At 35.5% G+C, this 26,272-nt stretch overlaps 1 protein-coding gene across 4 annotated transcripts in view; it reads left to right on the top strand.

Moving 5' to 3' along the window:
- The window catches only part of LOC111511365 (WD repeat-containing protein 47), a 136,465-nt gene that overhangs the window by 81,277 nt on the left and 28,916 nt on the right, over positions 1–26,272 (top strand). The window contains exons 2-3 of one of the 4 annotated variants that reach the window (XM_023167385.2): positions 1,012–1,350; positions 4,235–4,574. The exons of the other annotated variants lie outside the window; for them this stretch is intronic. Coding sequence (XP_023023153.2) covers positions 1,031–1,350; positions 4,235–4,574 — 660 coding nt within the window. The 5' untranslated portion in view covers positions 1,012–1,030. The remainder of the gene's footprint in view (positions 1–1,011; positions 1,351–4,234; positions 4,575–26,272) is intronic. 4 annotated transcript variants of the gene reach the window in all.

Here is a 26,272-nt window from a genome sequence, read left to right as displayed (position 1 = left end):
TTAAGTTTCGGCACCGCATAATTTAAAAAATTGCATGAAAAAAAATTCCAGTGACAAAATTTTGTATGCGAAAACTATATAACCGATTTTTATGAAATTTGTTAGGTTATTAGCGTTACATTTCAGTTAACATTTATAATTATAGTTTACATGTTATTTGAATAAAGTTCAGAAAAAAAAATAATTCATCAAATGCACAATTAGGGCCTAGTGTATCCTTCAAAGATAATGGTATTTCTCTGCTGGTTGAAGAGCGGACAATCAGTGGCACTCTTCCCATGTTCATCAACTCCTTCATTACCTCGTATTCTTATGTGCGATGGGTTTCATATGAAATTTAGGTTTTTATCATTTATCTCTGCTCCATAGTTCTGCTTCAGGTTCTTGATTTGCGTACCTTAAGGTTTCTGGAATACAATTGCATTAGTATACTGAGAGAGCTGAGGAAATTCGTGAGAAACGGAAAGTTTCAAATAGATGCCATTTAACATTTTTATCCAAAATAATTATAGATTCGTCACCTGTAAACTTCTAGAATCCAATTTTGAAAAACAAAAATAAAACAGAATGAACTGAAGGGGTGTATTTTTAAGACAGATTAGTTTTTCGGAAAAACGTTTTGCCTATCTTTTTTCATCTTTGTATGAAGAAAACCAAAACCTTTCCCATAAAAAAATAGCTACCTTAGTTTTAATTTCACGAATGATGCCAAAGCAAGTTTTTAGCGTACCAGTAACAGAACACTTTTTTCGTGAAAAGCCCTTTTTGAAGGTCTTCGTCTCATAAGGTCACTTTTCTTTTCATCATGAACAAGATAAATATTTCAGGAATGATTCCTTGAAATTATAGACTATGACAGTTTCTATGATAAGCGATGTCTGTTTGTAATGTGAAACATTGTAAACTCCGTTCCATGATATTAATTTGAGTATCATAACTTTATGAATGGAACTAAATAACACAGTCAACGAGAACAATAAAATCCCAGAAAACATTCTACAAACTTCTCAGGTCAAAAAATATCGCAAAAATGACATCTACCCTCAACCACGCCGCCGCCATCAAACGTCTAGAAGCTTTATTCAACGAAACAAAAATCGAGTCAAAACCACCCACAGAGATCCGCATAGAAGTCGACTCGAAACAAAGCAAGAATTGCTACGTACACGGGAGAGATGAGAGAGGTTCTTTGGGAAACACTTTGCATGTTACCAACCATCGAAATTCGATGGGAAATCTCTTGCATCAAAGGAAGGAGTTCCACGACGAATCATTCGGATGCAGAGCAATAGATAGAAGGAGAGGATCTATGCCTGCCCTCAATTCTCCCAGTCATTACGGTTATCACAGGTAAGTAAAACGAGAAGAGAAAATGAAGCAGATCTACGGTATTTTGAAAATTCATTTCAATAATAAAGTGTTCAAAAATAAAAATATAGGCGTTGAGCAAACCTTAAGGTTTTTCAGTGTTGGACCAATATATTTTTTGGTGCAAGTCATTTAAGCCCAGATTGCCAAAGCAAAACGATACTTACTCTCGAATAACAACTGCAATAGCTACCATCAGAATGTGATGAAAGGCAACCTTATCATTTCTAATATCTAAGGTGTTGGCAGTCCCGTACTACCGGTACTATCAGTACTACCAGGTAGTACTGATTCTGAAAAAGCTTTCACCGTACTACCAGGATACAAAATGTATAATCTGCAGCACAACCGGCCTAGGTCGATAGGAGAGTTCAAAATATTTTCAGAAAAAAGAGTAAACTCTGAACAAACATATCGGAGATACCACGGCACTCATATACACTTAATAAAAAATTACAATAGTCACAAGCATCTCAGACAAAAGTTCAGCGATGAAAGTTTTTGCATATTCCACGATTGCGTGATTCTGACCGCCTATCGTTTTTGGAACGATATTTATAAAAGATATTCAATATTATATCAATAACAGCAGATCACATACTTTGTGCTTGCCCCGCTGGGGACCGAATTTGGTTTTTAGAGTTCGGCAGAGCCGTGGAAGGTCGAATAGACCCACTCACTTTGAACCTAACCTATATCAATAACAATCAACCTCATAATCCTGGAAACGTACCCGAAACATGAAATGACGATTTGTATTATGCAGGAGCCCCGTTTAAAAAGGACGTAACACCGTCATGGCCTCGATTAATTACTCTAATTCATTTGGCACAACACCATGATATGTTAGAGCTTTCTTGTGGTGAAATGACGGCTCTCAAAAACAACCTCACTAAAGGAGTCTCGGTGGTACAGTTATTTATATTTTTTCCTACTTTGCAGTATTAAAAAAAATCTGGAACAGGTATGACGGTAACTGAAACTTTTTCAACTCCAACCATCCATTGCTCAGTTACATTTCTTCTATGACAATGTGGCCGTGAAATTAGTTTTGGACGTAACATAGTGATTTAGAATGCAGCCTCCAAGACCACGACAAGTACAAATCTCTTCTCTATGACCGCGTCTACGAGAGTGTTTTGGTAGTTTTCCAGAAATACGTTTTGACTTGAGATAGCCTCATAATGGGTGTGGCGGTTTCTGGCACATCGTGCTGAACTGACATTCTCTTCACTGGCATTATCCCAAGCATCATGATATAATATACAGATTTCGTTGTATATTCTCCTGATCTGTTCAGCACGTTGAGTAGGGGACATTAATGCAGCTCTTTGAGTGAGGGACTTGAAGACAGGTTTATTTCTACCGAGGTGACGATTTGAACAACAGTGTAAAAACTTGTATGGGTTTTTGTATTAGCGCGCAAATTTTGTTTCTCAGTTATCCATTGAGTTTCCTAGACACCAGACTTTCCTAGACTTCTAGAATCTTAGTCTACTTAGTAAAGTCAAACCCTGGGACGCGGTGGAGCCAACTGTAGAGCCTTTTTTCTCGAAAGCTTCGATGAATAAGTTGGTCCCCGGTGGACTGAGAGGATTCTTCATGACAAATCTGTCCATCTGTTCGTAAAATGTGCCATTTCACTCAAGTAGGTAATCGTCAGCATTTATTTGAAAAACTCTGCAGGGGAGACTTTACAGTATCAAGTACGCTGGTGAAGTAGTGGATCCCATGGCTGAAATTGAATTTTCTTAAAGGTTTTTAACGAAATCCTGTGAATCCTTGTATTCGAATGGTTGAAGAGTAGGCTATGAAACGATATCAGGTGTTTTGCAATTACATAGGTGGGAGAATTAGGGACCCGAGTTTTCTTAGATAGTCTATATAACTGAGATTGAGATTTTCATGGTCGGGTAATCCAACGAAACGTTCTTCATTAGGTAATTTATTTTCTTCAGATCTGTTGTTGTTGGATCATGGCCTGTACTACTTCTCCATGCCTCAACCTTACCATGAGCGAAACAGAAGTCTATTTCACCATTTCGTATTTACCTACTACTTTCTTTAGCCGTTTTATAATTCACTCTGATTTCGGTAGAACAGTTGAGTTTCATTGTGACCGATCATATAGATCGGAGCTACCCAAAAAAGTATACAGTAAATAAGCGGTATATCCTCCATCGGTATGAATAGTCTACTTGCTAGCAAGAAGCATTCCAAGAATTCTTCGAAAATAATTCAACTGGGTTACTGAGTTATTTTCTTTTGAATAGGTAGATTGTCTACTTCCTAGCAAGAAGCACTCCAAGAATCCTTCGAAAATAATTCAAATGGGTTACTGAGTTATTTTCTTTTGAATAGGTAGATTGGCGATTTAGCTCTATTGAGAAAGTTTATGACTTGCTTGTACCAAGTTTCCAGCTGTGAGTATCACCATGGTGTCTTGATAGCTTCGACCATTTTTTCACCACTTTGCTCGGATTTGCACGTCACTTTAGAGCTCATCTCTATAGAATTCAAAAGAGCGAGTTTTCTTCAATTGAAAAAAATGAAAGCCTTGAAACCTGAAATCCATAGTGCCGAACTATTTTCTCTGTTAATAAGAAACATTCATGATAATTCCAAAATTACCCAGAAATTATAAAGATGACTGAATCATAACATAATTTATTGAATAATTACGTTTTAATGTTAAGTGAATGAACTAAAGGAAAAATAAATTATCGAAACTGAAACAAACATAGAACACTATCAACGTTGTGCTCACAACCATCTTCAGGCATCCGACACCATAGATCTGCTTTAATTTTCAGTCACTGTCACGTGACGAATTATCTAAATATATATATATACCTAAACCTCTCAGGCGTGGATCTTTGGTTCTGCCTCACAACCCACCGAAGAAAAATATGGAGCACCCCAGCCAGTTTTCTTCGTTCCTTCGCGAAGACTTAACCGGATCGACCGGTGGTTTCCCTCAAAAAAATTTCAAGTCTTTTGGATCGAAAAGAGATCTCGTGGGCGGTTCGATGACTTCTCTAGATAACAGACCGTGCGTGCACACAGCCACCCCCTTGAGGAAGAGCAGGAAGAACTACTCGACGGATTCTTTGGACGGTAAGAGGAACTCCTGGGAACCGGAGCGGCGATGGAGTTCGGGACGTTCCCGCGGATGGGAGGACAAATACGGGGATGATGAGTTCAAGGTTTGCATATATTTGTTGGTGAATAATATAATTATAATGGTGAAAGTAATATAACCAGGGCGATATCAATCAATCAAGTTGTATTACGTATAAATAACACAAGTTTCAAACGGCCACCTCACGAAGTAGGATATGCGTTAATGCATCATGAAATTAGTGGACTTGAGTCGACCAAAGTGGAAAAAATTGATGAAGAATACTCCACTCAATTCTACTATATCATTGTATTGACTGGGACCACATTCATACATTTAAAAGTATCGATGATATAGTGAATGTTGGAACAGATAATATTTGACATAGGTAGATGTAATGACATTTCCCTTCGCGTAAACGCAATCCATGGAATCCACAGAAGACTCAATTCACGAATGTCGAAGTAGCTCCCCAAGAAGCAGTTACAAAGCCAGGCTTTGACATGGACCACAGAAAGAGATTCGTCATCTGTCTTTCTCTGCAAAGCAACTGAATGAAACCAGTGCTTACGAACAAAGCATTCATGATCCAACATCAGACAACGTTATTCCAACCCACCTTAGGTCTTATCAATGGTGTTAGACTGGACTCAACTGTCCCTACAGGAAAAGCTGAGTGAATGGAGGCGATGGCGTCTCCCCTCAGGAAGACGTCATCTGTGGGATCGAAAACCAATAAGGCTTCCCAAGGCGGTAAGTGGCAAAGCCGAACTTCGACATCGACCGCAAATCGAAATTTGGTTTCTGTCTTTCACTGCAGCTTTCACTCCAAGGCAACTAACATTCGCGATCCAAATAGCGCTGTGTCGACACGCCAAAGATCTTATGATTTTGAAGCTTGGCTTCACTGCTGACTGCCTTGAGGATCCTCGTTCATCTTTGATATTCGTGGATTAAGTCTTCTGTCTATCCGACAGATGGCGTCTTCGTAAAGGGAAATATCGTTGCCTGTTGTTTATTGTATTTGTCTATTGTTATTGTATTTCAAACTCCAAAAAATTAGTTTCTTCGGCTAGCAAAGTCCACTCACTCAGGATTGAACTATAAAATATTGACAATAACAGATACAAAAAATAAGGGATACAAACATGTTGGAATTGATACAAAGAACTTAGAAAAGTACTTGAACAGTGCCAAATCGCAAAAATACTTATGTTGATTTTTTTGTTCGTCAGCAGTTCGTCAGCTGACAATTAATTACTATCGTAAATCAAAGCGGAATGGAGTTTGATCTCTCAAAACCTTTGAAGATAATGAACCAGATGCTACATTTGAAGTTTGTGTTCCTGGTGAAGATAAGAATTTGAAACAAACTGATTCGAAACTAGTATTAAATATATTAGGAAAACGAATGACCTAAACTCAGTCAGTCTTTTTAATGAAGGCATCGGTCACAGTTTGGTAGAGGAAACAATTTCCTCACATCGCCTTTCAAAGTGATCTCCCTCTGTGGCTGTTATTCGACGATAATTAGATCTATGATTTTTGGATCATCATCCCTTAGCTCAACTGATGTAATAAAAGAGATTCACTAAAATGATTCCATCTTCAGATTTGAGATTTTGAAACTGTCGATGCACCTCTGTTTGGAAAATGATGAAACAGCAGAGCACATACTTTGTGCCGAACCCGCTGGGACTGAATCAGGTTCTTAGAGTTTGACAGAGCCGTAATCTCAGCATCTGACCTGAAAGACCACTCACCATACAAACTAATCGGCTTCTTTAAGAAGATGGGTTTATTTGATCGAGTTTGAATAGGCGTGAACCACAATAAACCCTTGCGGGTTGCGGTGGAGAATGTAATAGACCCACTCACTTTGAACCTAACCTAACTGTTGATGCATTGTATTATAAGTGATAGAATTGGCCGATACTTGATAAAACTGTATGATAAACTAACTGCATTGAATACACCTGAAAAAACTATTTTATAGTGAAACATGTGTTGCAGTTTTATTAACTGTTGAATAAATTAATGTTATGTAATTATTGTCTGGGCTCCACAGTTTTTTTCTTTTAGAAAAAATGAAATAGTTCAGTAGTAACTGTTGCTTATCTTCATTAGTAAATCACAATGAGTTTTGCTAAAACTCTTGATTATATTTTATCTGGAAGTGCCAAAAAATCAAGATGGAATTTTCGTTACGGAATTTTTTCTGCAAATATTTTTTTATATGTTCCACACCCTTCCAGACACTCCACCGCACCGGTATTTTGCGTTACTATATTGTTTTCTACGATCGTTTTGAAGTTGAAGATTTAAACTCTGTTCAAGATGAGGATCAGCATGGAAAAATCGCAAACCGAGAAAGATAGAATGTCGGTTAAATTAGGAAAAAGTTTTTTAAAAGAGCTGGTTTTCCTTAACACTTTTCAAGCTGTTCACAAATCCGTTCATTCGACGTTTCGTTCGCGAGAAATCATCACCAATTGTAATTTTTATATGAACTGGAAAAAATCATCCGGTATAATGTAGCTTTTTTGACGAAGACTTAAGGATGTATCACCATGATCGTTTGATTAATACATATACATTTTATAATGTCATTTAAATGATCTCTGTAACGGACTACTCATTCCTAATTTAACGAGAGTGTATCTCTCAAAGTTTTCGATTTTCCAATGCTGACCCTCCTTATCTTGGACACATTGTATAGGTGACTCATGTATGTATAAATAAGAAGTAAGCTGCAATATTAGAGAAGATAATTATTTGGGACCAAAATTGCGAATATTCTGGGATAGATATTTTCTGTCAATGATGTTTTCTAATGTCAATCATCTGGAGTTTTACTTTTAGGTATTGTTTGAAAATCCGTTTTTGTAGGAAACAGGGTTTTGTGTGAATATTTTTTAATTCGCAACATTACACAATCCTAATATAATGAAAGTTGATGTAGAAAGTATTGAAGTATAGTAGTATATTGCAATACTGATAAATTTTTCTCTTTGAAAGAAATGTCAGTAGAAAATCAGTATGCTAATCCGAATATTTTTTTTTTATTTTGTAGAAAATTTGTTCTGCCAAGGTGAAATTATTTCACATAGAGTTAAAGTATGGAGAGATATGTATTGCCGTTTCTGAGTGACTGATTTCGAAAAGTGCCAGTTTTATACAAAATGCACAGTTTAGGATGAACGTAACATCAGAATTTTGAATGCTCGTATGGTTTTACTTGAAGTTTTTTTGACTATAAAACAAATATATACTTTTTTATATTCATTAGTTAGTTGTCAAGATATTCATAACGTAATATGTTCAATAATAAAATATCACTTTGCAAATTACCTCCATATATCTTATAAAGCATGCGTCTTTTGAAAAAAAAATCCCATACTGGTCACTTGATTTTCATATGATATGAATTTTTACAATAATTTTCTCCCTCAATTTATAAAAACGATGAAAAAGTTGAAGGCTAGGAAGCTTTTATAGAGTCTTGCTGCGATTATTTGCACTAGACCTGTTCAAAAAGTAATTAATACAGTTTATTGAATGATTTTCACTATAAAGGGTTTTACAAAAACCGCGATACGTGTTTCGCTATACAACAGCTTTCTCAAATTAAAAATAGCGGCTCCGAACTTGACCCTTGAGGCACTCCGCTGGTCAAAATTAGCGATTTAGCGAGAGTATTTTCAAAAGAAACACAGTGTTTCCGATCCTTCAGATAGGATGAGAAACGTGATAGAGGTGGGTCACGTATTCTGTAAAATTTCAACTTTTCCATTGAAATATTTTGGGAGACACTGTCGAAGGCCTCACTGAGGTCCCACAACATGGCTGCAGGTTGCTTATATTCCTTAAGGGATCCGATCATGGCACACAAGATCTTGAATTGAAGGTTGTCACAAATTTTGGATCAGCAACTCCTCAAGATCATGTGAAAACATGTTCTGACCAATCCTGTAAAAGATTATTATAACTAAATTATTACCAGTTATTTCCACACCACATAACTCTGCATGTAGTTCTTCTTTAAAATTCTATAAAACTAGAAAAGGGTCAACATTTGGTAACTTTGTTATTCAGCGGAGTAAGTTTGCTGAGAAAATTCAATTTTAACATTTTGGATCGTACAGAAATCGCTGAAAATTGCAATAATTGTTCCGAAGAACGCTAGAATTTTCAGGAAAATAAAGACCTTGCAGTATGTTTTGTGATATTTTGCGTAGAGTGGTCAGCTGGATCACTATCTAAAATCTTTAGATTTCATTGAAATTCTTTTCACTGAATTGATGGATGCCGTTACTACGTGGTAGGAAATCATAATGAAGAAAAGAGAGTTGAAACTTTCTTTGTTTTTTACCACTTTTATTTGTAACTAACGTTACTGCAGTTTCGTCCTATAAGGACATTTTCAAACTTATACATAAAACTAACATTGGTTTATTACATTATCCTTTATATAGCACCCCTGTAGGTAATAATAGAGGTACTTGGCTTGATTGAATACCTGAATTTACAATTCACAATGCGGATGTGCTAATTTGAAAACCGTTGAGTAAACTAAATCGATTTGATCATTTAACAGGCACTGTTAATGTTTGTGAATTTCCAAGGATTTTAAATAATTGAGTTTGTAGCCCTTCCTTGCATAGTGCAAAATTTCCGTATCGTTTAGATTCGAGAACTTGTAGTTGCCTGCCAAGGAATGGTTTGAAAACGTCGAATCATTTTTTCCTAGTCTGAAGAACCCGTTTTTGGAAATTTCGCCCACATTCTCCAACATAAACACTATAACACTCCGGACACTTGAGCTTATAAACTCCAGATTTCTCCAAATTCCTTTCATTGAAAATATTTTCACTCAAAAACCTGTTCACCAGTCTTTTGGTTTATGTAAAAATAGGAATTGTATATGGTAATGATTTCGAAAGTAGGAAGTCCGTGGAGGTCCTTTTGAGTAGTTTATCGTCAATTAATATTTCCAAAAATTACTATAAATCGATCATTATTTTTGTTTTTGGAATTGTGTTCCTCTCTCCAGAAAAATACAAGTGACAATTCTGAATTGAATTAATGTGTAGTTCAACAGTGCTTTTATGTGAAAAAAATGTAATTAATAAAAAAATGGATAATAAACAAGTCACTAAATACACTGACATTAAAAATATATCTACATCTGAAACTGTTGAATTAATAAAGCAACGGAGTTTTTTATAAACCAAGAAAATAATTCTTAAACGCAATAAATTACTAATATACAATATGATAATTATCATGTGGGATTGTGAAGATTGCTTTTCCTTATTTGAGTTGATTCAATAACAAGTCACCATGTTATTATGTTAGGTTTGGGAGTTGATTAAAAAAAATTGTGATTGCTATTTTTATTGGCTCAGTTTTGGAAACGAATCAGAATATACAGTTAACAAAACGACCGAATTGATCCAGCCCTAGGGTATGCTAACAAATAGAAATATACAATAGATCTATAATCTCGAAATATCAACGAGTTTCATATAACATTTTATCGCTGACTACATTGCGTTTTTGAGAATAATTTTACCTGAAAATAGTTTTTGAAAAATACCTCTGAAATATCAAAATTTCTTACTGTGGTTTATTGCCAATTCAAATTGTTGAGAAAGGTGTCTTGAAAATTCTCTACCTATTTCGTTTTCGATGCCGCACATTGTATATGCAAGGTTCATTAAATAAAAACTTTGTGGAAATTTAATAACACTTTTCAGTTATTAGAAAGTAATGCTTCCAGTGTCGATTTATTTATAGAAATCAGTGTGGGAATTCATTCAATGGAAATCACCAGTTTTCGACTAATCTATCACAATTTTGATCTCATTATTTACCTGTAATTGAAAAAACTATTAAACCGTGAAACGCAAGCGTTCAGTGCAAGAAATGAAGTCAACGTTTATAAAAAAATTAGTGCTGCTGCTAGATAAACTGAGAGATGCGGGAACTACTTAAATAACTCATAATATCCATACACGGTATTAGCAATTTATTTTCTCAACATTTATTACAGCCATAACGTCATCGATCTTTAGTACCGGTGAAGTTTGTTTATTGTCATTACGTATTGTTTGCTAAGAATATCAACAATGTGTCAGCTCAACTCAATATTCGTAACCTTAACATTGTTTACATTAACAAAGATTTTTTCTTTTTGGCTTCACTCTCACATTATTGAATAAATTACGTCTGAGTGTCTAGAACATTCCGCCTATTGAAATACAGATTCCTTTCAAGAGGTTTATTTACATGTAACTATTCTCTTTTGCATTTCTTCACATATACAACTGCTTATCTGGATTATTATATTTTGTGTATCAGTATTCCCGATAGCAAATAGTTAATTTGTAAAAGTGTTTTTTCTTAGTCTCCCATGACTTATACAGCTAGATATATGATGAAATTGTCGATACTTGATGAAAATCCATTACTAAAGTATTCAAAAAACACTTTATTGTGAGATTTTCACTTAACAGTTTTACAAAAACGCAACACGTGTTTCGCCATACAATGGTAAAGACACTCCCGAAGAAGCAATTGTATGGCAAAACGCGTCTTAAGTCAACTGGTCCGAGCATTTCCACGTTAAATGATTTTTAATTTTATCAACAATGCTTTTGTAACTGTAGCAAATAACTACTAATAACTTCTGCAATAGAAATATATTTGAGAAGTTTTGTCAATCTATTTATATTAATTTCTGACAAATCAGTCAAAAACCTCACACGCATTGTTTTTTATATTTTGTTTCTCCTAAACACTTTATACTGACCGCTAATGACTGTGATGATGTGATACCACATAACTATGATTCGGGATTTTGTTCTTTATTTTACTTTTCAATGTTAATGCCATAGTGTTTGATTTTCACTATAAAGGGTTTTACAAAAACCGCGACACGTGTTTCTCTATGTAATAGCTTTTTCAACCATAAACTAATATTTACTTCTAAGTCACAACCATTTTATACTGTAACCTACTCGTCTGCCCAATGAATGAATCTACCTGAAAAGGTCAGTTATGAATTCAATAACTATAATCAATAAATTTTTCAAAGTATACTTGTAAATATACCTATTTTTACTTGGAAATAAACAGATTCAATAATAGCGAATTATTCAATTCAGTTTGATCGTTCATATTGAGAGTGTTTTAATTTGTTTATTTCCATACTCTCTAACAGGTTGAATTTCAAACCTTTCTTCTGGAAATGGAGGGGCTTGTATTCATGGTTGAACTCATGTCCCTCTGTGATTAAATGAGTGGCATATATGGAATTTATTTTTCCATTCTGGAAACTATATTTGTGTTCCTTCATGCGGGCTTTGAACGCTCTTCCAGTTTGACCTATATAAATCATTGGACATGACCCACACGATACTTTATACACTCCTGATTTTTCTGAAACCGAACTTTTATCTTTGTTATTCTTGATGTGCATGTCTAAGTTGTTGTTGGTTTTGAAAGCAATATTTACACCTTTGCTGTGCAGGAAATCTGAAATATTTGTAGTGAGTTGGCCTAGGTAGGTTAAGGTTCTATAACTTTTATCCTCCTTCTTTTCGGATTGGGGAAACTTCTTCCAAAGTTTTTTGATAATAAAGAATGTATAAGATCGTTATCGTAATCATTGTTGACGACTATTTGCTTGTCTCTGACAAGGGTACATTTATCAGTCTGTGGATCATACTGTTGAAAGCTGTTACCTTGTGCTGATGTGGACGACTTATGAATGATAATATCTGTATGTGCTGGTTTACGATAAATTGAAAAATCATGTTTGTTGTTAACATTTGTTATTGTCAAGTCCAAAAAATGTATAGAGTCGTCCTGTTCCATCTCCATTGTGAATGTGATAGAAGGGTGGAGAGAATTGATGAAATTCAAAAAGTTAGTTAAGTGTCTGTTCGTTTCTGTGAAACATACCAGGATATCATCCACATATCTATACCAATACACGAAACTTCTTACCAGTGGGTAACTGTGTATTTTTCTCTCTAAATTGTCCATGAAAATCTCTGCCGAATAGGACTAAGTGGGTATCCCATTATGAGACCTTTGCAGGATGAGTAAAAAGTTTCAATGAATTGGAAGTAATTCTGTGGTAAACACACAATAAGCAAGTCTAATATTTCAATTTTCACTACCGGATTGATAGACTTTTTGTCCAATAGATTCAGATTCTTTACATCGAATGAAATCAATTTGGCATTAGGAGTGTAATATATTGAATTTCATTGATCAAATAGTATGAATTCCTCAAACAACTGAATTTTGATTTGAAATTGGTGTGGTTTTGAATGATTGCAATGAGTTTTTCGGATGTTTTAACTGAAGGAACTGTGACGAAAGTAATTACCGGTCTTATCGGGTACTTATCTTTGTGTAATTTCATCAACGAATACAATATAGGTGGTTGTGGGTCTAAAGACTGTAGACTTTCTACCTCAAAAAATTGCTCACAGGCAAAAGATAAATCGTTCTACAGAAGTGGTATTGAAATGTTAGAGCGGCGCTAGAATCATTGTGTGGTTCTTGATGGAGATTGAATTGAGCAGAAAAAAAATTTCTCCTTTGAGCCAGGGACTTTTCAGCCTATGTGTTGAGATTAGTTGATATTGATGACTATAAACTTTTAATGTTTACATTTTTCATTTTTTTTTATTTTGTTGCATTATATATTTTGATCTGAGAGTCTATTTTTATTTCACCACTCATTCAATGGAAACAGTTACCCTTCTATGAAATCGAGGTTTTTCTTTTACAAAAGTTGATTCCTCTTCAGTTGGTCCGAATGATAGTATATTTGTGTTTGGTTAACTGTCATATCAGTGACTGTAGAATAAAATATTATTTCTACCTAAAACTATTCGAATCAGTGCAGTGGATTGGAAGATGACAATGATTTTTCTGGTGGAAACAACACTGCAGTGTCTCAGACTTTTTTTTGATTCCTCCAATATTTTCTTGACATCCATTCTAATAACTTTTCCCTTGAATCAGATTGTATGTGTGTCACATTGTCTGGGTTTTGGTCGGACCTAAATTAATTGTTTACTGTGATGAACAATCTCTGTCAATTTGCTGGATTGTCTGAAGCTCAGGTCTCCGTTATGAAAACCCGTTTTCTTGTAATAAGACAGAGTCCAGTGAAAACTCCTATGTTTATTCCGAAAGGATCCGATCTGTTGAAACAGTATGATCCTGGACACGCATCGGCATTTTCGTTATCTGTTATTTCTTACTAAAGTCAGTTGGTCGCCAGTTACCTCAGTTTTTCTCAGCATTCCCAGACCAGTATCGATGCCATTCTTAGGCATTCAATTTCGTTTGAATGCATCTGGCAATGCCTACAAGAATATTGATGCGCTCATTTCGTTGATGTTTTATATTGATATTTGCGGAATGTATAATTTTTCGTCCGATGTTCGGTTCTTGACCCATCTCAGGATGAATGTTCATCATACATTCTTCGTAGTCTTCATTTCTTAAGCTTGCTCTTAATAGGGCAATTACGTATCGATTTAATGAACGGCCGCCTTAGAAACCAATTAGTTACTACTTTAATTAACCCAGAAAACAATTTAAAATCGTCTGTCAGGATAAACTCGGTCCAAGTGTGTATAAGTAAGCGTTCAACACTAGTTCCAAAGACTACAAAAATATATACGTTTAAAGCGACGTTCATGCTTTAGAATCAAAATACAACGATAGAGAATTTTTCACTAGCACCGTATTTTTTATCCTAACAAGGGACTAATTTGCCTTAGAATATGTGAATGAAAAATAGGATAAAAAAGATCCCTTGCAATCCACACCTCTTGGGGAGTAAACTAGGGATATTAGTATGTGAATTATCTTGCCTCACGAAGGCCACACCTCTTGATCCTTGATACACAAGGGTCCCGATGACGGTCTGTACGAAATCCCAGTTTTGACACCTACCGCTGAAAGAGATTCTTCATCTTTCTCTGCAATTACCAGAGCTCAAAATATTGCATTCACAATCCAATACCACTCTGCGCTATATAGATCTATTCCAACAGGGACTTCCGAACTTTGACAATTGATAATGACCATCTTGTTGAGGCTATATCTGTCAAATTAGTTGTCATTTATTCAGTCTGTCAAATCACATTGGATGGATATATCATTCATCTACACGTGAAAATAATAAAATTGTTTTATGAAAATGGGTGTTCTGTTCGGGCAACGTACCGCGCGCTTCGACCACTTTGCTGTCGTCATAATCGTCCTACCGAAAGGACAATATACAATGTGTTGGGTAAATTTGAGACCACTGGTTCACTAAACGATCAACCAACACCCCTACGTCGACGAAACGCAAGATCTGCCGAAAACATCGCCACTGCCTGTGGAGTGTGCAGGAGAATCCGAGGCAGTCGATTTCGCGTCGCTCACAAGAACTAGCCATTTGCAGACCAAAATTGACCCAGTAACTGAAGAAAAGCGACCTTAGACAACAACGTATGTTGTTGTATCGAAAATACATGCTTCGTGTATACCTCTGGTAATAATTTTGCAAACGAGAAACAGTATTATGCTTTCTTTTTGAGGTTTCAATCTTTTTCACAATGAAACATTTATAGCATATTCATTTATGTAATGATTTATAACGAATAACAAGTCGTTCATATTCATATTGAATAAATCATTTCCCAGAAGAGTTTGTGTACGTAAAAATCCAAAAAGTGAAACAAACTATTGAGTACCCGTTGTTATGACCTCACCTGATAAGGCAACGTCGATATACTTCTGCGTGGGGATATTTGTTTTCCTTTTGTTTGAGGCTCGTGAATCATTCTTCTGAACTTGTCCGCGTCCTTAAAGGAAATTACTGGTTCTTGAGTTTATCAAGGTGAAGTAGTCCTTATTTGGCAGTAAATTAACACTCATTTTGTACAGGATGGATTTTCAAAAAACTTGGTGGACAAAAAGGGGTGACTGAGGTGTATTGTTATGATTGTATAATTCTTGGTGTAATTTTTTTCGGTCTCATTTAATACCAAGTAAGCCATCGATACGTTTCACGATGCTCCACTCAGTATATCGATAATCGTTCGGCAAAGTTACTGGTGCAAAGTGTTTTATATACACTCCAATGTAATGCATTCTGCTTTGATAAACCCAACCTAAATGCCAAATACATGTGAAAACTGTGTTCGTTTTGTGGAGAAGTCAATGTTTACTGCAGGTTTTTGGGAATTGAACCTTCCACAACCTGAAAAATAAACGAAGCTGAATCAATAGAATAATCTATTGAAGTTTAATAAAGGACAAACGGAAAGGTTCAACACAAAAATTAACATGGAATTTACTTTATTCGTGGCATATGACCGCATATGACGTGGCATATGACCGCCACGGCTGGCTCGGACGTAGTCTAATCTGGAGGTCCAAAGTAAGTAAGTAATCATGGCCCTATAGCGGTTACCATTGACTGTAACGTTCTGGCCAGTATCGTTTTCAAACAAGTACGGACCAGTAATAGGGGAGCCCAAGCGGGGATTTCAGGATTTACAAAAGCGCGGCGGATTAATATACAGGGGGATACTTCGAACCCGGTTAAGTACCTCCACCAAATATGAGGCCGCCTGTGAGGGATAAAGGATCAGATTAGTAAAAAAAATTGATTATCAGAAATTCTCGAGCGCGTCAGATTAAGGTAAGATGGGTTGATTACGTGCTAAAAAGTGTATATTCCAGTAATCTGACAATTTGAGGGTGACGTAAAGAAAGGGGAGGCAGCAAAATTGTAAAAAAATAACGTCATTTCGACATTCTCGAGCGTAGCTAAATTTTTTTTTCTTTTTTTTTTAAGGAAATAATTCAAGGGTAACGGAAAGTATATAATCTGACGATTTTCGCAAGCCGAAATAACAAAAATTCGTCGATAAAGTTTAATGAGTTCAGCTGTGTGATACCTATATTTCCCTCTTCGAGTTTCTATTCCTCTTTCACTTTTTCTCTATCTATTACTCTCTCGCTCCGTCCCCACTCTGAATTCTGTTGCCATGACGCCATCACAGCTGATCACAGAGACTCGTTCGTGATGAAGATGGAGATGATTATTGATTAATCAATTAATTGATGGATGTAGCCTTTACTACGTGGTAGGAAATCATAATGAAGAAAAGAGAAATTAAACTTTCTATGTTTTTTACCACTTTTATTTGCAACTAACGTTACTGCAGTTTCGTCCTATAAGGACATTTTAAAACTTATACAATATATATGGACATTTTCAAACTTATACAATATATAAGTCCTTATAGGACGAAACTGCAGTAACGTTAATTACAAATAAAAGTGGTAAAAAACATAGAAAGTTTCATTTCTCTTTTCTTCATCAATTAATCAATTGATTATAAAAAATTAAATTTGTTTAAGCATTTTTTTTATTTTCTTATAAATACAAGTATTCTACTCAAAAAACATACACTTATTTATTTGCATGCAATTTCCTGAGCTTCTCAATTAATTAAGTTCAATAAATTTAAAAAAAATTTAAAAAATATTGTTTTTGTCAGATTAAGCGAATCCCTCTAGATAATCGTCAGAGTATGAGACAGCACGTCTAAAACATAAAGATGAACCATATATATCTTAATCTGGCGCGCTTGAGTATTTCAAAATGGCGAATTTTTTTGCACATTATAATAATGGCCGCGAGTTTGCGTCAGATCGAAATCGTCAGATTATTGAATGAGAGCTTTTTTTGTTGCACTTAACACCCCCTTAGAAAATCTGACGCGCTCGATTAAATTTTTTTTCTTTTCACTTTCAACCCTTACGTACAACCACCCACATCATGCAAACGATCAGATTAACATACCAACATTATTAAAAATACGTAGGACATTAATGCTATCAATATCTGACGCGCTCGAGTATGTCCATGCAACATTATTTTTTTACATATTTAAAAGTCTATAGCCGCTTCCCCCACCGATGAAATGGTATATATTATATAACATTTTTTTCTTCTTATCATCTAAGCTTTGCAACCTAATATGTCTCAATGACGCTTGAATAAATCCCCATTTTGCATCGTGGGCTCCCCTGCTACAGTGATTCCACCAGCTAAAAAAGCACACCAGTCAGTTTTTCTGGATGTAACGTGGTTTCAACATACACTTGCAGATTATCATAACTTATACCGCAGTTTTGTTTATTGATGTATCCATTCAATCAAAAGTGAGCTTCACCGCTAAACAAAATTCGCTTATGAAAATCGGGATCAATGGCAATCTTGTTTTGGGCCCATTCACCGAATCTACGCTTTGCTAGGTTTCTGTGTGGCTTCAATTTTTGCACGAGTTGGATTTTGTAAGCACGCACATATCCAATTCCTGTGCACGATGGCTGATTTGGGTCTTCCCCTACGCTACGCTCTATAGCAGCAATGACTTTTTATGTACGCTCTGTGCAATGTCGTTTAGGTTTAGAGTAAACGTTATGCGAAAACGTTCCATAATTAATCGAATTATTTGCTCTGGTGGACGATTATGTTGGCCAAAAAATGGACGTAGTGCGCGATACGTATTTCGAGCGGAACTATGATATTTTATACTGAGAATACCAGTATTGGGTAAACCCAATATTTATGATAAGAATTCTTTGAAAGCTATTATTTTTCATAAATGTATTTCAAATTAAATCCAATCCGTCAACTTTTTCCTACTTTTCGTTTGACTGCTTCATAAATATTTTTTGAAATGTATTTAATCTTGTCATTGTTGTTTTTTCATTCAGCTGCAATTCTAAACTTCAATAATAATTTCAAAACTCTCCTTCTTCTGGTACAAGGTGTGTTGTATACCCACATTGTTCATCTTTAACTCAAAATAGCGATTAGTCTCATTGTGCAAGGTTGTCAGGAAAGTTTATAGATAATTGTCAATAAAATTAGTAACAATCAGTTAATTTATTTCAATTTTATGGCTTTGTCAATGAATTCGGTATGCGTTTCGAAATAAGTCAACGTAACCTGTGAAATATTCATTTATTTTCAAATCGTTTTAGTGTTTCAGAAATTCTTGTTTTTCTAGTTTCTTCAAAACCTGTAAGAATGATATCAGATGCCCGTTGTAGATGATTTATGTTATGAGTTTTGGAATATCTAGATGTCTAATTAGGTTATAGAGTAATTTGTGATATTATTACACCTTCACTTAAAAAGTACTTTCCCCTTTAACGGTCTACAAACATATAGCGTCAATTTGAAAACTTCTCACTCTCAATGTGTTCCATCCAGAAAATAATATGTATAATCGAAGAGACTCGTCATTGTTATTTTCAGTTGGAACAATTTAGGGAATATTAATAGTTCTGGTCCAACCCCTTACCAGAAATTAATATTACCCTCAACAGATTACATAGAAAGGGAGACCAAATAATACATTCGAAAGGTGAACGAAAGTAATTTTTTGTGGGGGAAATCACGAATTTTTATCGACTTCCATAGTCATAAATTTTGGAAGCTAAAATCTGCCTGTCTTCAGAATTGAAAAAAAAATCAAATGAATCTTGCATTTCTCTTCTGTGATTTCTTTAATAGAACCATATTTATTATCTTTTGTTCCGTAAAGCACTGATGGTAACAGTTGTTATTAGGTTTGTACTGGTTCTACGAAATTCAGGTTCTAAAAAAAATCTGTTTAAAATCTGTTTCCATCAATTAGCTGTCGCACCCCTACGAAGTCGAAACTTGTGCGAGCTAAGGATTAACGAGGTCTTACCTTTTAACGTGTGATTCCTAATACGGGTTGGACGAAAGCAGATGAAAATCGATCGTTCAGACTAGGGCTTGAACCACCGACCAACACGGCAGTCAATTCGAGTGAGTGAACAAAGCACCCACGTCGAACCGCTTGGCTACCGACCGACCTAGGACCTCAGGATCATGCTCAGTTAATATAGAGCTTTCTGGTTTATTGAGGATAAGTTTGGACTGATGAAACCTCTGTTCTGGTTTCGACTGCGAAATGATCCTAAACTGTCTTGAACCGTCCCGAATCGTTCTTGCTCTCGAGGCTGAACTGTTGAGAAGTGTTCCCGTTGCTCATGCGCATTCATGTGGAAATTTGTTTGGGCTATTTTCTAGGATGTTTTTTTTATTTATTTGATTTGAATAATTGATGATTGAGGTTAGATAACATTCGAACTGACTACATGGATATGCTACATAACAAAATGGATATGATCAACAGTATTTTCTCATCTTCACCTCTTCCTATATACGATAGGTGGCACAGTGGTCTCCTCAACATGCGTTCTGTCTGAAACTATTTCGGACTGTGAGATTTTTTGCTCGAACGCATCATGTCTTGCGCATTTTCCAAACAATTTCGGTTGTTAGAACCAGAACAAACCTGTTGAAATAAATTCATCTATTTAACCTGTGTTTCTGAAAATAAAATCATTGTTGGTCCCACACTTTATCGGTCCTACTTAGCTCAGATTTCAAACAATTTGTAGAAGGTACTCTGAACAATTTGAAAGTGAAAACCTTATATTATATCGACGTTATTGAATCCGAAATCGAGAGTCTAGTCTAGGCAAAATTTTGATAGTAGCATAAAGAAGTAAATAATTCCTGCACACACATAGATTCTGAAACGGCACGAAACGATTACCTTGAAAACAAGGCATCATACGTAAAATTTTTATCCAACCTGCACTAGTGTTCAACCTACGCATTGTCAATAATAATAGTTCGATCGAAGGGAAACAATAAATGTTTGTTCAAAGTTGATATAACCTTTGCCTTTTTTGGGAAATTCATCTTTAGCATTTCTAAGCTTTATATTTTCTAAACGAGTGGACCGATTTCCAAAAGCAAAGACACAATAAATGGGTAATCAAAAGTCCTTTTCGGTGAGGTGGGGGTGACCCAAAATTTGTCTTCTAAACAAACTTGTGAATGTCAAATATTGCCGTCTGCTATCCGGATAATTTACAATTGCCCACGCTGTAAACGATGACAAATGAGATAAGATAACTTTCGACTAAATAATACATTCAGCAGCCGTTCCGGAATATCGATCGACACTTCCTCTCGATAATTATTATTATTGGACATTGTATCACTCGATCACTTTCTTTTTCTTTTCTATAAAATATGCTCATTTTTGAGAGAAAGTAGATTGTCCTGAGTGGAAACCCAGCATATAGCGAGACGTAATTTTACGTTCGAAATGAATATTAAAATGCTATTAGAATGAACAGTTTTATTCGATTTTATCTGGATTTAAAAATTCGTTCCGTTATTACTTTGACGATAATTTATGTAATGATACACATAATCATCTGTATATAAAGCGGTGTGGGAATGTAAAATGTCGAACGAACCTCGTTCTCGCACAGCATATGCTTGTTTCAGTTTGAAAGAATCCATCACTCATCTAGTATGATGATAATATTGTGAAATAACGTATTATCTTCAATACTTTTGTTTCAGAATTAGTTTGTCCGTGAACAGAAGGCTTAGCTTACGGACATCCTAAAAATATCAAATGACAACCCAAACATTTGAATCGGATAGTTAAAAATACCCGTTATTGTAGAGTAATAATATTCCGATTCAGTGTCGAGTTGATACTGGAATAAGTGATTGCTTGAATTGCAGAGACCTAGATGAAAAAGCTTGAAGTAGATTTAATTAATTTTCGGTAGGAAGACTTACCAAGGTCATCTTTGTCACCTTTTTCAGAAACGTGGGGTCTTCTGTAAAATACCTACATCATGACACTGTCAAATTGGGATTTCTACGGTTCTGATAGAATAACCAATAATAAATGCACAGTTTCTTAACCTGCACGTTTTGCCTGAGATTTCCTTATTCAACTCAAATAGATTATGAAACAGATATGTCTCTGCAGAGAGACTCGCTGTTTGGTGGATTTCTAGATTAAGGTTGTTCATTTGCAATAATGTTGATGATTCCAATGATCCGCAATATTATTGTAGTTGGGAATTTTATTACTTACAGAACTTAATAAATATTTCTTGAGAATTCTGAATTCTTGCAACTGGATTTTCTTTTGATTTAATTCCTCCAGAGTTATTCTACTATGAAGCTAAAAATCCTTCATGGTAGGGAAGTATGTTTTTCTACCATATGATCCTTGATGTTTACAAATTGTTGACATTTTTCATTTTTCGATGTCAACTATCATAGACGCTGTTTGATTTTGAAATGCTACAATAGAACTCATCATTTCTAATACTGTTTTATTATTGCCTTGTAGTTGCAGATTTAATGTGCTTAGTTTTTCAGTAAAATTGCTAAAAATGCTAAATCACATTGCCAGTCTAAATCACGCAATTTCTGATATCCACCACTTTAATTTCAATGAGTTTTTTATTTTGTCCAGTGGATCTCGAAAACTTTGCAAAAACTTCGATTTCGACTCGACCACCTTAGGCTGATTGCACACACACCGATTTTGGACGGCCGATATTATACCGGTCGTCCAAATTCCAATAGTGAACCACATGTGGAAACAGGACCTGGCACACATGCCTACCGGTGATCGTCGCCGGTAAAATACCGGTGAGCAGCCGTCCACTGCCACTGTATCGCCGGCAGTACAGGGAAGTAGTGACGTACGTGACTAAATACACTCTTGCATACTCTCCGATTTTTTACCGACCATTCCAGTCTCGACTTGCTTAGTTTTTGTAGTGCGTACTAATTACGGTGACCGGTAAAAATTCAGTGAGTCTGCAAGCACCCGCTACCAATAAAATATCGGCCGATTTTATACTGGCCGTCCAAAATCGGTGTGTGTGCAATTAGCCTTACATCGCGTCGGTGTGCAATGCAGAATCGGATTCCTTCTCATCAAATTGCTGTTTAGAGAGCCGCCTTTGGGTAGATTTTCCTTTTATGGACTTTACAATGTTGAAAGAAATATCCATCACATGTTTTGTGTTTGGTCTCTTACTAGCCAGTACTTTTCGATGAATTATGCAGTGGTGCTAATGAAGTGTGGAAAATCTTCGTCTTTGTGACAAAGAGCAATAAAACCATTATGAATGTCGGTCATTGCAGGTGCCCCATCAGTTTTCATTGATACGAGTTTATTCTTTGAATTTCGTGAATATATCAAGGCCACGAGTGTTTCTTTTTAAGGAAATCTTACTCATCACTTTTTCTTTCGTCGAAAAATCCTCAAAGACCATCCGAATAAAAATAAGAGTGATTGTGCAGTATCAGTGATATCTGTTGCCTCCTCAAGTTGTAGTGAAGAAGCAACACAACGGACGATATATTTTTGTAGTTATTCGTTTATGTTTTTACTTATTGTTTCTATACAGCTGTAAATCATGAATAGTCTTTCAATGCAATTTTCATTTTTGAAATTTACGAACAGCGAATCTGACACTGCTTCGGTATTCTTGATGTATTCTCCATCGTATTTTTCACTGTTGTGCAATATTATAATTGAATATCTCTTTTTAGGTTCAACCAACATTTCATATAGAAATGGTTATTCGTTTTATAACAATGAAAATGAATTTTGTATTTTATCAGATTGGTCAGAAAAATATACAGGGGTTCATTTACTTATTTAAAAGTGTTGACTCGAATTTACTTTCGAAAACAAGCACTTTTACCAATTCCAGAACTGCAAATTGAATTTATTCTACGCTAGAGGTTGAAAATATATTCATTTATTTCATTGTCAAAAATATCCTTTAAATGAACTACGCCTTTATTCCAAGATCAAATTAAAAAGGGTATATTTTTAGCTAAAACTTTTTGTCCATCATTAAATTTTCAACTTTACTTGAATGGCAACGTGATTTCATTGCCACATGGTATATCAATGTAGAAATTTAACAAAAAAAAAATATTGTTTCACACGAAGGTTCTTTGAAAGTTAACTAGGATAATATTAAGGATTTTATTAACTACCACCAAAACAACTTGTAATACTTCATTGATATCTCAGTAATACTTTAGATTCCATAATTATTTCACTTCCACTTTTCTAGTCGCTTGTTTTCATTTCACACACCTTTCATCGATGGACAGTGCCGTATTTGCCCCATCCCAATACATATGATGGAATTGGCCGATACTTGATGAAAATCCATAACAAACGTATTCAAAAAACACTTGTTCGCCATTATATGGCGAAACACTTGTTGCGTTTTTGTAAAATCGTTTAGTAAAAATCTCACAAAGTGATTTTTGAATACGTCGTTCCAATAATTTTTCTGGGCCATAATGATTGACTTGGATTTAAACTGTTTTAACTTGACTCTTGATCACATTCAATGTTGTTTTAATCACAGAAAAAATAGCTCCATTTATTTTTACATAATGCTTTTTTTTACTCTTGATGATTGAATAGATATATTTCATCAACACACCCAATCAACCACTTCATGGATATGCAGGCAGTTATTATGTTATATCTTGAAATGATCAAGATTGGCCTAACTCAACTCGTTGATCTTGGCGTTGATGATAATATAATAAATACTCTACAAGTTGTTATTACATCCATAATTCAATACCATATGAAGAGCGATCAATTACTTTCGTATCATCGATCTAACATTCTGACTTCTTGTTATTATCGGCATAGAAAGCGCGGCAGGTATTGACGATCACAGCGGCAGTGGCAATATAACTGCTTATGTAGTATAAAATGAAAAATTTCCTATTCTCGAGTACATATATTTCGTATTCCAATACCAGTAACTCCAAATCAGTAACTTCAGCAGAAGAAAATTGTCAGGAATTGCTTGGAATGTTCAAAACTATAGTAAACTATGACTAGGCCAAAACTAGGTAACATTAATCTGAGTTTTCCTCAATTGTAGTTACCTAGTTTCACCCCACGAACTGAACTCCTATATCTGACGAACCGGTAGCAAAAATAAAAAAATACATTGAAAACCTTTGTTTTCATATATGTTCAGATATCTAAATCATTGTCTTTCCACATTGATGGAGAGATATGTTTGGGTTTTCCGTGAGATTCTTGAAATTTTTGGAACCTAATATTGCTATTTCTAGAAAGAACTTGCCCCAAGACTTTGTTCTTAAGCTAAGCACAAAAATTACTTTCACTCTTTGTGCCTATGTTTCGACAAATTTTGACTCAACCCTCCACCGCGATTCGCGATGGTTTATTTTAGCTCATATCTATTCAAACTTGACGAAATGAATTCAGCTTCTTAACGAAGATGATAACTTTATTTGGTGAGTGATCTTTCAGGTCAGCTGTCAAAGCTGATTCCGTTTGTGGGTGTGTTATCTGGGCTTACCTTGTGAAGAATAACTCACTGCATGGCTGAACTCACCAGCCAGGAGATGATCTCCTGATCCTATCAAGTAATCGTACCTGAAGATCATCTCCTGGAATATTCGCTAAGGCATCTATTATGTCATCTTGAAGAGATTTCAGTTGATTGGTCCATATTGAAATTGTCAGATATTCAAGGTGCAAGGTTTCCAGCTTAATGACCACAACAATGAGCATTTCAAGATGATACATTAGATTTAGCCATACACGGCTTTTCCGCCTCTGATTTGAGTAAACTCTCATTTGAGCGAAAGCTCAGGGCGAGCAGGTTTCATCTCCTGATGCAGATTCTGCTTCTGCTGCTGAATAATATGGATCAACAAGATACGCTTGAGGAGATGACAGGTCTTTCTAGCTGCCCCTTGCTCTTGATTCAATGTTACAAGGAGAACAGTTGGGGTGGTTTTGTCGGCGTCCATCTCCTCTGTAGACTGGAGGCTACTTTGGTTCTTAAATGGTCCCACGAGTATCTAGGGAAATGAGGTCCATCACAGGATAAGACTTTCTGCGACAGGAGGTTCTCGAAGGTTTCGTTAGTAACTTTGAGTGAGAGTAATACATAACACACACATACACCTTAGGATGGGGCATCATTTAGGAGCACTTTTACCTAAGTAAGTCACTCCTTGTCGAGTGACTCCTCACCCATCAGAAATATTTACCCTCCGTTCCAGGGCAGAAGTTGTCGAAGTAACTGTCCTTTTATCACTACTTTTGTACAAAGTGGCCAAACAAAACATACCCGCCACCAGAAACTGTGTCAACATTTCGTAGTATTAGCTACGGGAGTAGTTGTATACTGATATGTCTATTAGCCTACAGTGTGGGTAATTTGAGACTGGCCTGGACAAATTGTTCTTTTAGATAATTGGTGAAATTTTTTCCTTAGGTAATGGAATGTTTTGTTATGTAGGAACACAATTTAGATACCTGTATGTGTGTGTGTGTTTCGCAATTGTTGAAAAAACAACCGACTGCTGTAATGACATGTGGTCTGGTAATGAAACTTAATAAGGTATAATAAACTTGTAAAGATCAGACATCTTTCACCTGAACGATGTAGACGTGACCTCGCATTGCTAGATGAATAAATCTCCTCTCGAAATAAAAGTTTGTTTCGAAAGAAAACATGTCCGTTCTCACACACCCTGAAATATACATTGTATTGCCATGTTCTCGCATCGACCGTAGCACTTCAATTTTGTTCTCAGATTCTAGAAATGTTTTCCAGATCAGACAGGTTATCGGAATCTATTCTCTCTCCTTATTTTCCCAAAGCTACTAATGTTGAATTATACAGGGTGTCAAAATTTTGAGTTGGAGGCCGAATAAGTAAGAAAGGGAAAATAATGTATGCTCTAACATATCTTTTTTGAAAACACAAACCACATGA

This window comes from Leptinotarsa decemlineata, unplaced genomic scaffold, assembly GCF_025532065.1.
Source record: "Leptinotarsa decemlineata unplaced genomic scaffold, Ldec_3_MD MMD2_tig00000133_RagTag_RagTag, whole genome shotgun sequence".
Lineage (NCBI taxonomy): Eukaryota > Metazoa > Arthropoda > Insecta > Coleoptera > Chrysomelidae > Leptinotarsa > Leptinotarsa decemlineata.
Note: the sequence above shows the minus strand (reverse complement) of the source record. Positions and strands in the feature narration are given on the sequence as shown.